Source organism: Struthio camelus, chromosome 1, assembly GCF_040807025.1.
Source record: "Struthio camelus isolate bStrCam1 chromosome 1, bStrCam1.hap1, whole genome shotgun sequence".
NCBI lineage: Eukaryota > Metazoa > Chordata > Aves > Struthioniformes > Struthionidae > Struthio > Struthio camelus.
In genome coordinates this window covers 219962388-219978794 of record NC_090942.1, presented here as the reverse complement: position 1 = coordinate 219978794, position 16407 = coordinate 219962388, and the positions used below count along the sequence as shown (strand labels likewise).

At 41.6% G+C, this 16407-nt stretch overlaps 1 protein-coding gene across 2 annotated transcripts in view; it reads right to left on the bottom strand.

Moving 5' to 3' along the window:
* The window catches only part of TENM4 (teneurin transmembrane protein 4), a 394575-nt gene that overhangs the window by 52714 nt on the left and 325454 nt on the right, over positions 1-16407 (bottom strand). The window contains exons 22-24 of one of the 2 annotated variants that reach the window (XM_068930642.1): positions 15212-15461; positions 12523-12543; positions 4680-4912 (exon numbers count right to left, since the gene is read on the bottom strand). In XM_068930642.1, coding sequence (XP_068786743.1) covers positions 4680-4912; positions 12523-12543; positions 15212-15461 — 504 coding nt within the window. The remainder of the gene's footprint in view (positions 1-4679; positions 4913-12522; positions 12544-15211; positions 15462-16407) is intronic. The other variant, XM_068930643.1, reaches the window with a different exon arrangement.

Genomic DNA, 16407 nt, shown 5'->3' with positions numbered 1-16407 from the left:
AGGTTATGAAATCATGCTGGTTCTTTGTGGATGGTCTGACATCCCCTAAGCAACAACGGCTTGCAGTACTGCACACATCACAACAGTAAGTTGTGCTGAAAGTAAGTTGTGTCGTAAAGACATTTGCTTGAAATGTCAGGATGTTGTAGTGTGAGGAAGTGACAGCGCAACATTACACTGCAGATAGATACTGGAACATAGGGAGTTTGTTCTAAAAGACAAACTGCTAAAAGTGGTTACGTCGCACATGTAGGTCTACTTGGGGAAAAAAAAAGGAGAAAAAAAAACCCTTTTAAGTAAAAGAATAGGTGCTAAAGGAATCCAAATTTGAAGCTTTCTGGTCTGACTGGATGCTGAATGACTGGGTGATAAAAAGGCAGATGAAAATCAATGTCAATAAGTACCAAGAAATTCGCAGGGGAAGAAGCATGCAATGACAAGCTGTAAAACAGCTTATAGGAAGAGATTTGGAATTCCTGTGAAAAGTTTTCTGAAAAGATCAGCTTCATGCTCTGCAGCGGTCAGGAAGAGAGCTAGAAAATAGGAACAGATAAGGAAAGGCACGGAGAAAAGAACAGAAAACAGTGTTCTGATCTCAAAAAGCAGCACTTACTCCTACTGTGTCTAAACAAACTGTGGAACGTGTACTAGCACAGGATGTTTTGAAGGCAAAAACTAGGTGTTCCAGGAATTTTCTAGATAAATTGACGGTGGCTTCTGGGCACAGATTCAGGTGCAATCTCCTCTCCAGAAAGTCCCCTGAATGTTGATGACTAGAATTGGGAGCATTAGCAGGGAAAGGTCACTCTCTCCTTGTCCCTTTTCCTAAGTGTCTATTATGGCTATGGTCAGAGAGAGGATATTCTGTTCAATCATTCAGACTGGTTTGCCCTGAAATGGCTCTTATATTCTTATTTGATTAAAACAACAACAACAACAACAAATTCAGGAGGGTTGAGTTTCTTTTTTTAATTCTGCCAGAACTTGTGAGCACTTGGTGAACAACTGAGATTTTGTTTACACTTTCAGCAGGACACAGTGAAGGAAGTGATCTCTGCCCAAATTAATTACTTCATTTTGCATTGTTTTCCGTGGTGCTAAATGAATGCAGCCTCTCGCCCCACTCCGCCCTTGTCCCTTCTGAAACTGTCTTCCTATTGTGTCAGACTTGTCACTGCAATCTCTGTTAATTGCAGGCTCCTTGGCAATTTCTCTGCCACGACATTTTCCTGAAGAGAACCACTGGTGAGCACTCAGAAGAAAACAAATGCTCTGACATGCTGCAGTTTTAATTTTTCTTTAGACTGCTTGTAGAAGAGGATCGTTATTAGCAGATGATAATTAGAAAGTAGTAACACTTTAATTTGCAAGGATATATAGAAATTCATTAGCATCTGAAAGCTTTGCTGTGCTCTGTGGCAAATGAGTTGGAAGTATCAGATCAGCTCCTAATAGCTATGAAAAATACCATGTTGCCACCCCTGTTTCATCTGCTGATCTGTTTGTCCTGTATTTATATAGCCTACCCTATCAGAGGAGCCAAAGATAGGGGAATAGCGAAATTCCAGAGGTGTATTTTATCCACCCTCATATCCTGTCTAAGCTGATCATCTGAAGATAGTTCTCTGTCCTTCACTGCAGAGAGACAGGAACTTATCTCTAGAGGGTACTTTAGATAAATTATCCCCTCTGAGCTGACGGAAGCTAAGGTGGGAATTGGAAGAGGTGACCAAAGCTATGGGAGAAGGATGCTGTTCAAAAAACGGAGAATCGTTCTGAAGGGCGATAGCTATTAGATCACGTCCTTCAACAGAAGGAGACAGGCACTTCCAGAGGGTGGTTCAGCCTCTATGGATTAACATAGAATGAATCAGTTTTGACGGTATCAGTTTGTTTCCACTGAGAAATACAGAAGCCCAGAAGGTCAATTTAGATCAGACGTTTGACTGCTCTAAGATGCTAAAGGTAGATGCAAAAGCGTATTTTGATACCCCACAACTGAATCCTGGCTGTCTATGAATTGCTGGTTTTCATCTGTCAAGAGCATACTTCCTTAGTACTTTCCAGCAAGCTCCAAATATCAGCTAATTAAAACATCATGAAAGTAGACGCAAAACTCCCTTTCCTTAGAGGCTTCAAGCAAGCTGCAAAGATGTCCTTACAATACACAGATCCTGCTCCTCTGCATGAAGTAATTGTGTTCAGTGAAAAGTATCAGCTTTAGCCTTTCCAGGAATTTTCCAAGTACTTCCCTGGCCCACTGATCTCTTTAGCTACAGACCTGTTTTCTAATTTCCTCTGAGCATTCACTTACAGGTGTCTATTCCCCTGCCAAGACAGGGAAGCAGAGGGTAACCCGAGGAGTACTGGTTACTTGCACAAGAAGTGTTTTTTCTTTTGAACTACTATGAAATACAGTCACACTAGTGAAGAGCCATTTGCTGGATTCTTCTGCTAGGAAGAGCTGCAGTGAAGGTATAAACAACGCTGACGTTACGTTGTCAGTGTGAGTTTTCACTGTTAATCGTTTATTGAGGTGAATGGAAAGTGAGTCACACTTGTCAAAGTATTGTCTCAGCAGACTTTGCAAACTTAGGCCAGAACCAGATCAAGGAATACTGTTCATGAACTTTCCATTGGAGGTGTAGGCTTTCTGGATTATTATGTTTTTGTTGCCATTTTGCTTCAAGTCATTTCCTCTTTCACCTTCAATTTACCTCTATTTTGTGAAATTTCAGAGCCATGACGAATGAACGCATGCAATCTGCAGTTTTATGATTGAGGTGGAAGAACAGCCTCCTGAGAGCTTGAATTGCCAGCAAGAAGGATTTTAGAGCGGAAAGCTTTGAACTTCAGAGCTCTGTTTCCCACAGCAGATGTAGAAACATAATTCAGCTAAACCTTGCAACCTCCACCCATGTAGGGAAATGAATAATAGTTCTCTTATCTTGTACAAGGGAGAATGGAGGTCCAATAAAAGCTGTTCTTTTTACACTGGTTGAACATCAAAGTGGTGTAGAAAACTGGATTACAGATTTCCAGATTCCCTGATCTCATGACTCATCTGCTACACTGCCTGAATCTCTCTGGCCAAGTCTTAAGTTCCTTTTCACTCAGCCCTCTCCATTTCAATGACACAATTTCTCTTCAGCTCCCACAGGTAGCTGTTTACTTTCTGTATATGTGCTGCTGGCAATACTTTGTCCAAATATAATGGTAACCTCATGAGAATATGGAGTGCTCTAAGAACTCAGGCTGGATCCTTTGAATATTATGAGGGTAGAAATTTGGCCTTCAGTATTTTTTGGCACAGAGTAGGCCTCCCAAGGTAATTTCTTCTGCATCTTGCCAGGAAACAACTAGCCTATATGTAACAAAAAAAAAAAAAAATCACAACTAGAGCTGACACAAAAGTTCACTAAATCAGTTTCTTGGATGCAGTAACAATAATGTCATCTCTATGTCAAGAAAAATAACTTCCTAACAAATCTAGCCAGGAAGAGAAACAACAACTCAGCTGCCTTCATGTTGCCTGCTTTGTGAAATAACATACTAAAGGACCCTCACGTTTTGCTGAGAGGCTGCTTTAAGGGAGGTTGGGATAGGCCTGGAAATTGTTGCGGTGATGGAAAGGGGAGAGCTACCTCTTCTAGCTGCAATGAAAAGAAAACCTGCAGCACATTGATGCCAAAGGAAGAATTTATGAAGGATTCCCCAGAATCCTAACAACTGGTCAAGAAGTCACAGAACAGGTTAAGAGTGCCACATTTCTAAAGCATTCCTAGAGTCAAGCTCTGCATGAGGGGGCCTCCTCTCCCCTCTTTACAAACACTGCAGAAGGTGGAAGTACCAACAATATCTTCCTCCTAATCTTCACCCCCTCCGTGTGGCTTTTCTGAGGAACTGTGGACAGCTGGGAGGAGTGACATCCTCCATATGCAGAGCTTGTTACCTTGAGACTGCCAGACTGAAGTCTTGGCTACACACAGGACTGCATATGTTTGGCTAAACCTGTTTTGAACCAATTTAGTTAGCAGTCATGAAGGCTGTGTGATGCTTTTATTTTGGTTTGACTGTGCTTTTATCAAATTTAAGTAAGCTAATCAGGAATCGGATGAAATTTCACTGAATTAGACCGTTCTTTTATCAATATTAGTATCCACCCTTCTACATGGATCTAAATCATACTTTACGAAAAGCTGGATGCCATGAGAGCTAGTGTAAAGGTATAAATTTGAATTTTACTTACCTGAGATATCTGAGGGTTTTGCTGCTATTTTATAGCTAGCAAAGCTCACAGAGCTTTCTTTATGCTAATAAACTGAATGCCAGTGAATCCAGTCTAAGGAGGGCTAGTGGCTATGTGGGATATGAAACTGATGGGTGGTTTCACTCAGTCGCCCTTTGGATATGTGCCAACCATTACACTCCTCTGGTCTGGCACTCCTCCGGTCTGGCACTCCTCCCTGCCACCTCAATAAAAAGACCCAGCATTGGGTGAGTGTGAGATATACCCAGGTATTTCTGAAGACAAGCCCTTAGAACATGTTAGTGGTTGGCTTGGGGAGGCCTGCAAAATACTAGGGCATTTTCTGTCAGCAGAGGAGAGGAGAGTAATTAAGCTACCCCTTTTCAAAAAGGTCCCTCTAAAAATGCCTGTGGAGAAGCAGGAGTCTCACCCCTGGGATTTGTAAGGGTAGCGTCGGTGCCTTTGCCTCCATCTCCGCAGCGGGTATCATCAAATGGAAGGCACTGATCTCCTGTTCCGGCCAAGACCTCTGAATTCTTCACAATGTCTTTCACGGATGTGGTTGACTTGATCTTATAGATGCGTCGGCTGTTGGTGTCAGAGAGGTAGATGGAGCCAGTGATTGGATCTGTGGTCAAGTAATACTTATGAGCTGGGCTGTGGCTGAAAAACAAGGGTACGGCATTATTAATTTTTGGATGATGTTTCCTCAAATAAACAGGTAGTGTTAGCGTTTTAGAGGATAAAAATGCTCAAGGCAGACAGAGTGGAAAAGTGAGGCAGTGCTGTATTTAGCAGTGTTAGTACATGACGTGTTATAGCCTGGGTTCTCCAGAAATATCTGTTACCAGTAGCTGTGCCTAGGAGCGATCTCTGGCATGGAGGTCAGCCAGCAGAGAGGGCTCCATGTCCACACTGTTCACCTCTGGCATCCTCCAACCTGGGATGACTGCATTCAATCTGCCTGTAGAATAAGCTCTGACTGGCACTAACATCCAAACTTTGCTGGGGAATTCTGAGGAAAAAGCTAGCTGGCCAGAGCTAAAACCATGTCACAACCACTACAAATTGAGTTCCAATTCCCAGGATTGTTTAATTTCCTTAATGAAGACATAGCCCTGAAGAACTAATGCTTGCATGACAGCTACCGAACGGAAAACACAGGACACTACACCTAGAAAACAAAGTCAAAAAAAAAAAAAGCTTCCTCCACAAAAAAAAAAAAAAGAAAAAAAACTAAATCAAACCCCCAAGTATAAAGCAGCTGAAGATATGCTCTTGAAAAGCATTGCACGCAGAGCTCATCTGGTGTTCCTGCCTCCACAGCAAAACTTCCATTGACTTCAACAAACCCCTAGAGTCCTATTCTGCCTCCTGTGGAAATAAGGGGAAGTCCTGCCACTGAATTCAGCTGGATCTTCAAGGAAGACAGAGAGAGAACGACCCTTGGAGTGTCATGGTTTGCCCTAAGTAACAACACAAACAGAAGAAGGGCTGAGGAATCCGAACTACAGTCCCCTGTCAATCACGTTCACTCACTGCTTCCTTGAAAACAAGAAAGGGTGGCTGAGAAAACTGTGAACAGACAGAAAAATAATCTTTTTAGTTACATGACCACTGCACTAAATGAGCCCAAAACTGAAGAAAGGGATATACTAGAATTCACTGTATGGGAAACATTCAATGGAATTGGCTAGAATCAACTAGATGAATTTAGACACAATTTTTAAGTACTCTCTTCGAAGAATTCTATCTACAGTTTAATATGATGTCCTTTTATTAAAATTAAGTGTTTGCTACCAGTATCTACTGAATTGCATCTCTTCTGAGCCTCAAACCAACAGTTTTAAAGTTCTAACGTCTGCTTCATGCACATAGCTCTCCTTCCTTCCTTCTAAGAAAGACTAAGTCGTAATTACAGTAAGTACGAAGAAATCTCTGCTTTTCTCCAGAATACCTCCAAAACGTCCAAGCTTATCAGCTCAAGAGGATTCATACTAAATGTATAGCCCATAGCTCAAAATTTTGCACTTAGTGGAATTATTCCAGGAGAAGCTGGTTAGAAATCTGAGTGTCTATCACAGTTGACTCTCTCCCTCAAAATACGAAATTTCCTCTCTTCTTCAACCTTTAATATTAAGAAAATTAACCCCTTTTCAGGCACATAAAGAATACCGACTTATTCTCAGTTTTAAAAAGCCATAAGCTGGTCCTTCATTCAAATTACTTAATACATTGGGGGAAAAAGCCTTTCTGATTTATTCGGGAATATCCCTTGTGATTTATCCTATTAAAGTCTGAACAGATTTCATCTCCACAAATGACACTGATTCTTGCTAAATAAAACGCTCTGACCTTCAAGACAGCTCCGGCCTGACAGTTCAGTCTCCATCTGTATTCCTTTCCAATGACAGCAGGCTGGTAGGGTATTATTCCATTTACCTGCATGTCACTCACACTAAGCAAGTGGCTTCAACCCTGGTGGAAAAAGTTCCCTATGGGAATCCATCATCCATTTTGATCAGGGCCTCACATTTTCAGCTGGCTGTCTTAACAAAGCTCTGCTGAATGTCAGTCAGCTTTTGAGCTGTTCATAATCTCTATTTTGCATGGGAGGTGGACAAGGGAACGTTTTTAATGACAGTTCACAATTCTTTAATGTCTTTGCCTGGAAAGCATAGATACCTTTCATTGAGTCTTACAGTAGACCATTTGCAGATGGGCAAAGGCAAACGACTTTCTCAAAGATGGAAAAAAAAAAAGTGGTGGCAGAACCTGATGTTCCTGTTTCCTCATCCCAGTATTATCATTATAATTTATTTTTGGATTTCATAGCCTTGCTTTAGTGGACTTAACTGTTGACTACAGCTTTCGGTGAAAGAGAGATCTCCTAAATATTTCTTAAGGATAACTCTTGTGTAGAAGGGACATTGAAACAAATGCTAGTTCCTTGTAACCACTGATCAGAGAACCATGCAACAGTGAAACATTAATCCAGCAGAAAAGCTAAATGGTACTTCCCACCAAAATTTAAGTGTCCAGGTAATATTAAGGTAGTAATTGGAGTAGTTGCTGGTAACCCAAGGTGAGTTTTACTAATGAGATCTTGTTTTTAGATTCCTCAGAAATATAGGGTTGAAATCATAGTTTACAATCATTATGCATTTATAATTAAAAGATTAGCTCTGACAGGCTACAATTTAATCCTCTGAGCAGCTTGATCACAGACACACATATATATTTACTAGCAAATGCACCTTGGAAGAGGTGGAAGTAGAAATTTATGTTAATTAAACTATCATTGGATGATAATAATCATGGGTGACTTAAAAACTATTCTGGATGTCACCTGGTGAAAGGCTCCTAAGACATATAATTGCCCTTCTAAATCTCATGTTACTAATGTCTAGGCAGCTCCAGCACAATCTACGTCTTTGCAGCTGTTTGGCTCTGGGTCAGCAATAGGAAGCTCTGGTTCACTTGCATTGGCTAGACTTCTTATTTTTACAAGCATGGCTTATCATGGTCTCCTATGCACTGATGCATGCATAGGGCTTTTGTCAGAAGGAAGGCTCCCTTGGATGGCTTATGGGATGGAGCGAAGAGCTAGAATGCTTTGGAGCAGGGATGGTACAAGACAAATCAGTAAGAATGATCAAGCTGGAATTTACCCCGCTGGCTTTGGCCAACCGTCTTCATCACTGGGCGGGGAAGGTGCCATGTTCTGCCCTTGCATCGCTTGCCCAGCAGTGTACACTGAAGCTTTTGTTTAACACTTTGAGATCCTTCAGGGTGAGGGGTGCTAAATAAACAAATCTTACTCCCAGAAGTTTCAAAACTACTTCCCTTCATCTATGATAATGCATGAGCACTGAGGCCCTGAACACTGAGGCTTTGCTTTTTATTTAAAGTCACAATCAATAGGCAAATCCAAGTAGAAAACTGGACTGAACTGAACAACAATAGAAATAAATCTGCCTGGGGCAAAGCAGAGATTTTTTTTTTTTCTTTCATCTTCTCTCATCGTTCTGTTAGATAAGGGAGCAAAACAAAAGACAAGATTTTGTACTACTCAGAAGGCTTAATCGGTTACAGTATTTGTAGTCTTAGAATATTCATCCCCCATATTGAGATCGCCGCCACTGGAAATGGGCTAAGGGTGAATGAAGAGCTAAGGGTGAAGAGCTGATTTCCCATTCAGATCTTTCCTCTCGCCATTAAGTATTTTTCAGAAGAAACACTGAGCACTGCATTGATATTTTAATCCCCTGCAGCAGCAAACCAAAGTTGCATGGATGGGGTAGGCTGATCTCTAGCCAAGAACAGACAGTCTGGGCAGGCACTAATAACTACACCATCAGTGGAGTCACTGGGAAGTGAGGACGGTTTTTGTAAGTGGAAGTTCTGCACACTGGAGTGAAAGGAAAGTGATATAGCATCTTCATATGGATTGTGCTACAGTGATGTGCTGGGAAAACACAGGGAAATCTTTCAGATTCATAGCGATCCAGTTAGCTGGGCTTGCACACAGGCTCTCCCATACACCTTTCTTGTCCTACTCCTTCTTTCCATTCTCATTTGGACAAGATAGTGTCTGCGCTCTTTGGGGTGTGCTGCTGCTACGTTAAGTGTTTTAAAGTGCTTTGTTTTAAAGTGCTTATGCTTTACATGATTCCTTACATACTGGAAGGAGGAAGGAAAGTGGCAAAAAAGCCAGGTGAATAGGCAGACATACGGCACTCATCTATAGTACTTTTGCTTCTGTACTACTATTATAGACGCACAGGCTGAAAGCAAAGGGTTTTACTGTTTCCTTGAGCCTAGAGCCCACATTTTGGGGAAGGAGCCTCTTGCTCCAGAGTGTGGAGCCAGGCTCTAAATAATAACGGTTGGAAGGAGATTGTCCCTGGTTTTGGCAGGTTACCCTGTAATGTCAATGCAGCAGATGATACCTTTTTATTGGCTGCTGTTCAAAGCTGGGACATTCATTTCACCGAGCTTTAGATATCTGCAAAGCAGATGCTAACATTTGAACTGGTGCCTTAATTCCCCTTATAGTCAAAAGGAGAGAAATAGCAACATTTTCAGTATGATTCATCTAACCTGTTTTCAACAATTAGCTTACAGGATAAACTGCACCGAGTTTTTTAAAAGCAAGGGTATCCTTCTGAAGGACAGCTTCTGTTACTGGTAACCGTATTTTGCATTGCATTTAGGGCACAATCCATTGAACCTACTCTAGAATTAAGGCCTAGGAAGAAAAGGATGATACTTCAGAAGTACCTGTTGATGACATAACAGCTTTAGGAAATTGGTGCTGATTAGACACACACTTTATGTCCGAAGCTAGGTGAGATTCAGTGCACCCTACAAAGACCTCAGGTCTGACCCAGAAGCTCCTGTGTTCTTAAAAAGAATGGAGGGAAGCTTAGCATAACAGGTAGATGAAGGAAACTAAGGTGTCAAGGGTCATATTCAAACTGCCTATTCTGTATACTTAGCCTTGCCATCACAAATACTGGGGCTTGTGATTTCAAGAGAGTAATTAAGGATTCAGACCATCTATTCTGCTGGGCTCTGGCTCCCACTGTGATCAACATACAGGAGCAGCCACAATACCAAAGTTATTTACCAGAAAGAGCTGATCTGAATGAAACTCTGGTACTTCACTAGATCCGACATCTCTGTTTTGGCACATGAAACCACCTCTGCAAAACTCCCTGTGCTAGCTGCCCTCTTCCTCCCTGATTCTTGCTGGCCGCATGCATTTGCTAGTGACTGAAGAACTACTGAATTCCTGAAGCCAAGAGTTGTTTGTTCAGTGGTGCTGTGTTTCCATGGCTCCATGCTAAGCACCCTGCAGCTCACAGAGGATTTTTATTACAGCTTGTGTGAGGTGCTGGTCTTTTTTTCCCTGGGTGACACTCAATAGATGAGTACATAAGGAGGCCACACAGTGCAGCAAGCTGAATTTACACTCGGCCTTTTAGTGTTTTCAGTTTGTGTGTGATGCCCAAAGCTCTTCTGGTGTCACAGGCTGGGTAATAAAACTTTGTAACAGTGCCATAAGCCAACCCATAGATTGCAAAGGATTTCTGATCTGATCCTAGGGCAATTCTCTCAGGCACCTCTTTTTGCCCTTAACTATAGTTTTATTTTACGAAGATACAAATAGAAACAGGAAAGGAGGAATATAGTTGTGTGTGGCCACTTTTTGCGTATCTTCATGGCAGAAATGCCTCCATGTTCCTGCAGAGAAAAGATAATGCTAATCAACGGCAAATTATTATTTTAGAATATGACTTTGGAAAAAGTCATATTACTGAATGATAGATGGGTGTAAAATTGGGAGGCATCACAGTTTGGTGATGCTTTCTGGCTTAGCTGACATGCCCCATGTTGGCACACAGCTGTTTCAGCTGTTACAGAGAACTGAACCTCAGCTACCTATGCGATGTAGAACTGAGCCTCTTAGCTGGTAGCTCCAAACCTGGAAGGCTATTTAGGAAGGGAGTAAAATCTCTTCCAGCAATGAGGAAGCTTTTGCATACAGATCGCAACCTTTCCAAACCACTGAGATTCATTCCTGTGTATCTCACCCTTTGCAACTACCATTATCTGTCACTGAGCTCAAGCTTAGGATCTGTTGGAGCTCCAAGTACAGCTACTGGAGCTTTTGCTAAGACTACACTCACCCATTTCTTTGCGGCTCAGGAATGAAGAGATTTCCTAACAAAAATATTTTGGAAAATGATGCAGCACATCTGCTAATTTATATGGGTGAGTCCCTTAAGCTGGTCACTGGTGGGAACGTTTGATCTCGATCCCTTACTGGTCCCCTTTGGACTGCATTGAAGGAGGCATGTCTTGGCTTTCTTTTATTGAATTTCACAGTTTTAGGAAATACCTTAAGGCTGAGGCCCTGCAAACTTTGTATGGCTCTGGTGGCATCTGCAGCATTTGTGGCCAGTCCATATATTTTGGCTCAGTTATTGCCTTCACATATATAAACTCTTCTTGTAACAGCTATTCAGCTGCTGTCCTTCACCGTCATAGCAGGTGCACTTTAGTGGCTCTGTTTTTCTAGGGCATTAAGCATATAACTTGCCTGTTCCAAAGAGAAATGAGTTGTCGTATTGCTTTCAAACGATGTGAAAGAGGAGCTAGGAGGCTGGAATTCAGCCCGATGAAGACAGGTCTTGTGTACACCCTCCACCCCCATTAATACAAGCTTTGGGCCAGTCCTTTATACAGGGGCAGCTCAGCCCTTCGTTAATGTTTTGTCAGTAAGACACAGAAACAATTTCTACTCCATTGCATTTTCAGGCATGCAAATATAATAAACATTTCTGCTTTTGCACAGCTTCTACAGAGTCAAAGGAACCACAAATAAAAAGCATGTAGCAAAAAAGAAATCTCCAGTCCCAAATGCAAACATCCCCAAAACAAAAATCCCGACTGCACAGTCTAAGCTCCTAATTTAGCAAGCATCTAGGGACAGGCATGGGAAACTTGTCAGAGCTAGAGCAGTCATTGCAAACGCAGATGGTGACAGTAGGTTGACATCTTCCTGAATGCAATTGATTGGATCAAACCCACTGCAGCTCCAGTGAACCCAAGTGACAAATATTCTTAGTGACAAAGCTCCAATTTAAGAGTCTCTCTTTCATGTTGTTTTCTTGTCATTACTCTTTCTCTTTTTTATTGCATTTCCAGGCTAAGGTTCTGAGTTACACTACCTCGCACCTGAGCCTGACATACTTTCACATAATGTGAAGGCTCTCTATGAAGAGCTCAAACTGTCAGATAGTTACAAAGACTTACTTCCTTAGGTAGGTGATGCTGGAGTACGTTTGGCCCTTCATTATGCCTGCTAAACTCCCTAAACTCAAAAGGAAGACATTTCAAAGTATGAGAATTATTTTTCCATTAAAGTTATTTTCAAGTGACCTGTATCCTGAGGGCACCCTCACTTTGCTTTCTTTGTTAATTCCCATCCGCTTTTTCTTCCACCCCCCTCCTCTTGTTGTGTTGCCTCTGATGTCTATGTCTAGTTCTCTCCTCCTACAACTCTAACAGATCATGCAGAAGTCTGTGTGATCTTGCTCTGTGATTAATGGCTTCCAGTTCTGATGACCGATCTCCTACATCAGTTTTAACCACGCCAGCTTCATTTGCTATTGAATCATCTGGAAATGGCACTTGTGGCTCACTGTGTAACAACATGCAACAAGACAGGGAGTGGCATAAGAATTCTCCACTGGTTGGCTTACCTATGTCTGAAATCTTTATTTCTGACAGAAGACAGGAAAGCAGGGAATAGAAGAAAGAATGAAGTGTTAGCGGCTCAATTCGAAGCATTATTAGCAGACTGAAAACTTGACAGTAACTGTATCATACAATGCAATAATAAATAAAGACTTAGCAGGAATGACACTGATATATTTTGTATTGGATATTATTTGTCAGTGAGCTCACTTATATACTGCTGCATATCACAAAGGAAGTGTGATCTCACCTGCTTGGACTTATTCACTCAGGCAAGAGATAGGACCAGGCAGACTTTATGATAAAGAGAAGTATTGAGCTAATATATGTAGATAAAGCTATCTTTACAGCTTTTTTCACTATCAATCAAAGCAATACCTTGTGATTTGCAAAGGTAACTTAACAGTTGCACAGTTACGGGTGGCAATTCATTGCCTTCACCTCATGAACTCTAGCCCAGAGGATTGAAACCACACTGAGCTGGACGTTTTTTATGGGTCTAGTTACATAACTCAACTGCAGTTATCTGCAGCTCACAATGCATTTGCCTTTCCCCTCTGCAACAGAACACTGCACTCTAAAAAAAACAAACATAACTCAAGTAGTGAGGGTGTTAATCTCCAAGGAGATGTTGATTTGAGAAGGCACAAACAAAATCCCTTTAGTCCAAAAGCAATGGCTTTCCTCCATACCTTTTAGTCAGCCTGCCCTGAACCCACCTACTTTATGGCATACCAGAGTGAAGAAATGCTTATTAGATCCAGTAACCTAAGTGTTTCCACAGACGAAGCAGCAATGGTTGCAGCAGATTTAATCCTGGAGTAAATCTAACTTTGCGGCTTCATGCAAAACCCAGCAAGGCTACTCTTCCAAGGATTCCAACTTTCTCTTTTCCAATCAGGAAATATTCTGCAAAAGCTCTGTTGGGTCTGGTATTTCCACTGACAATAAACCAGGGATTGGATTTTCAAAATTGTACTTCTGGGAATGAGCTCTTAATCCCACTGAGTTGCATTGGGATTTGGGCCCCAAATCACTTAGGCTCCTCTGGAAATCTCACCTTTGGCCATTAAAATAACTTTTTGGCACTGGAAGAATATTACACTCTAACATGGACCAGGGCAGAAGATTTATCCCAGCTTCTAGCCTTACAAATACGAGAGAGATTATATTCTTGTGTATAACATGTTGGAATAACAGGAATTGAGTTCTTGCTTACTTACTCAAAATATAACCCAGCCTGCTGGGATGTGACTGTACACATGGTATTGTGGGCCTCCTTATTCAACGTCTCCTTGTGATTTCCTTGTTTTGCTGAGAGCATAGCAAGATACCTATTCTTTAAGGCCAGCCTTGTGATAGCTGTCTGGATTTTTTTGCTTGTACACCATGAGCTACAAGCAAGTTTTGCATGTCAAATTAGGCCTTCAGCAAGATCTTGCAACCCTAATGACTGCAGTTTGTGTGTAAAGGAGGGACTAACTGGAACTTAGAAACTAATTCTGCTGCAAATCAGCTATTTCATTTTTAACTGTGGCCTTGTGGAGCAAATGGGAATACAAGACAACGCTGTGTGGGCCCTGCTGCTGCAGTAAGCTGTAACAGGTCCTTCCGCATGGCAGTCCTTGCAGAAATGGGATCTTACTTTTGCCTCCAAAGCCAGCAAACATAACATTAAACTTGTAAATAGTAGGGCGATTCTTACTTCCTGGGTGATGCTCACTTTCCAGTCAGATCTTCAGCAGTAAATGTGAACCTTCCTACCAAGCTAACCTCATGTTGACCTCTAAGGCTTTAGATAAGATTCTTCAAGCAGAGAAGCCTCATTCAGAAACGCTGGTTTAGCTCTATTGACTTTCATGGAGTAAGTCTTATCTGGCCACATAAAGAGTCCAGAATCAGGCCCTGCTGGTTTGCCCTGGTGGGCAAGCAGACTTGTAGAAATTTTAGAAGGGAAGACTATCACCAAAGAGAGTAATATAAAACTTCAGTTCAATCATAACCTATTTCGTTTTCTCAGAAATTATGGCAAATTTATCATGTTCCCTCCCCTTCCTTGTTTTCAATGTACGCTCCTTGATAAGCCTCTCTCTTTCTCCTGATATGTTTCTCTTTCTTTGTTGGTTGGGATAAAGGGAAACACTTCATTTACTTTCACATGATTCATCTATATCTTCACCCAGACCCTGCTGTTCAGTGGGGAACGGAAGGGAGTAACTGTGTTTGTACCCAATAAAACAACCAGAAAAGCACAGAATCTGTGAATCCCGTGGTGATCATACTGTCCTAAGTATGAATGATCATCTGTCCTGATTAAGCTCTATATATCACCATCAGTGCTGTGTCCTTCCAAGTTTAGGTTATCCTGGAGGCTGACTGTTAATTTTAAGAATTCCCATTGGTCTCTAACAAAGCCGAGGGGAAGACATTAACATAGTTTGACTTAGCAGCACAGAAATGCAATAGAATATTTTTTGTTCGTGATTCAGTTTTGGATGAACTTGCTAGGCCAAGTTTCTCTGGTGTAAGTCCAAGTCAGCAAAGTTGCAGAAGAGGTGAATCCAGACGGCCCTTTTTTTTTTGTTTGTTTTATTGTTGCTTTTTAAGAGTTTTGCTCATTTTGCTTATGGGTACCTAAGATTTGTGCAGAACTAAAAAGCATAATTATAACTGGCCACATGCATCACAGTGTACCTTAGTTCCAGTATGTTGGTGACATTGCCAGAGGGAAAGATCCTTCGGATGTAGTTGAAATCTCCGACATACAGGCTTCCATCAGACCCACACGTTAGGGCAACAGGAGCCAGGAGTTTATTACCATCTGCAAGACCATTGCAGCTTGGACAGGAAATGCTACGCCTGCGACCATTGCCCATAATGCTTCCAATTACAGGTGGCTGCTGAGAAATAAACTGGTTTTCCCCATTTCCTTTATGCAAGATGCCTAGAGGATGAAAAAAATCAATAAGGAAATTAAAACAGAGGTAGGGAAACTGAGACTCAAAGAGAGCACAAAACGGCAATGCTGGATGCCAGACGGGGAATCTAACACATACAAGAAAGTTTATCAACTTTTATAGCATTATGTTTTATGATGCTTTGAAATGAGGGGACCCCTATCTCAAATAAGCATTTTTTACAGCCCCATTGCATTTCTTATAGATTAGAAGGATGTGGGGAGATGAAGATTGTCTTTGCTTTTGAATGAAATACACTTTTCAATGTCTCATGTATTTTTACTTGCCTTTTCTGTCCCTCCTTGCTCTGCAGGAGCCTACCAAGTTAAAAAAAATCATATCGCTCATGAAAAGATAAGAGATAGGAAAATCATGGTGTATTGTCTAGAGATGTATTTCATCTGCAAAGCTCAGCGCAGCTCTGCTTACGTTCCGTATAATCCACAAGTGTAGAGTTCTCATCAGTGGCGCAGACTGAATTAGATGTTCGCTCCCATACCACTGCTGACATTCAGAGGCAGTTAATACTTCCAATGTTTGAACAGGTTTGATTAGCTTTCGAGACTCCCTGGCATAGTACTGAGCTCCCTTCAAGGATTTTGGTGCCTCCAGTTTTCCCTTATGACCCATGAAACCTCTCATTTCTGTGGCGCCTGCTCCTCCCACTCTACCATCAGATGGTCTGTGGGCTCAGAGGCCTCTACAATGCTTTCTGTCTGCCTCAGTTTTCCTTAGACAATCATCATGAACAAGGAAACCTAGGCACTGCAGTTTCAAAGAAAGACCTGATCTGGGCATAGGAGTGGAAGGATAAGGACCGAGAGCAAACAAACTTTTGAAGACTAGTCGTTAGGTTTCTCTAACTTCACTGGAAAAGTTATCCAGAGAACCATGGTTCCAAGATGAAAGCTTACTGCTGGCATCAAAACAAAT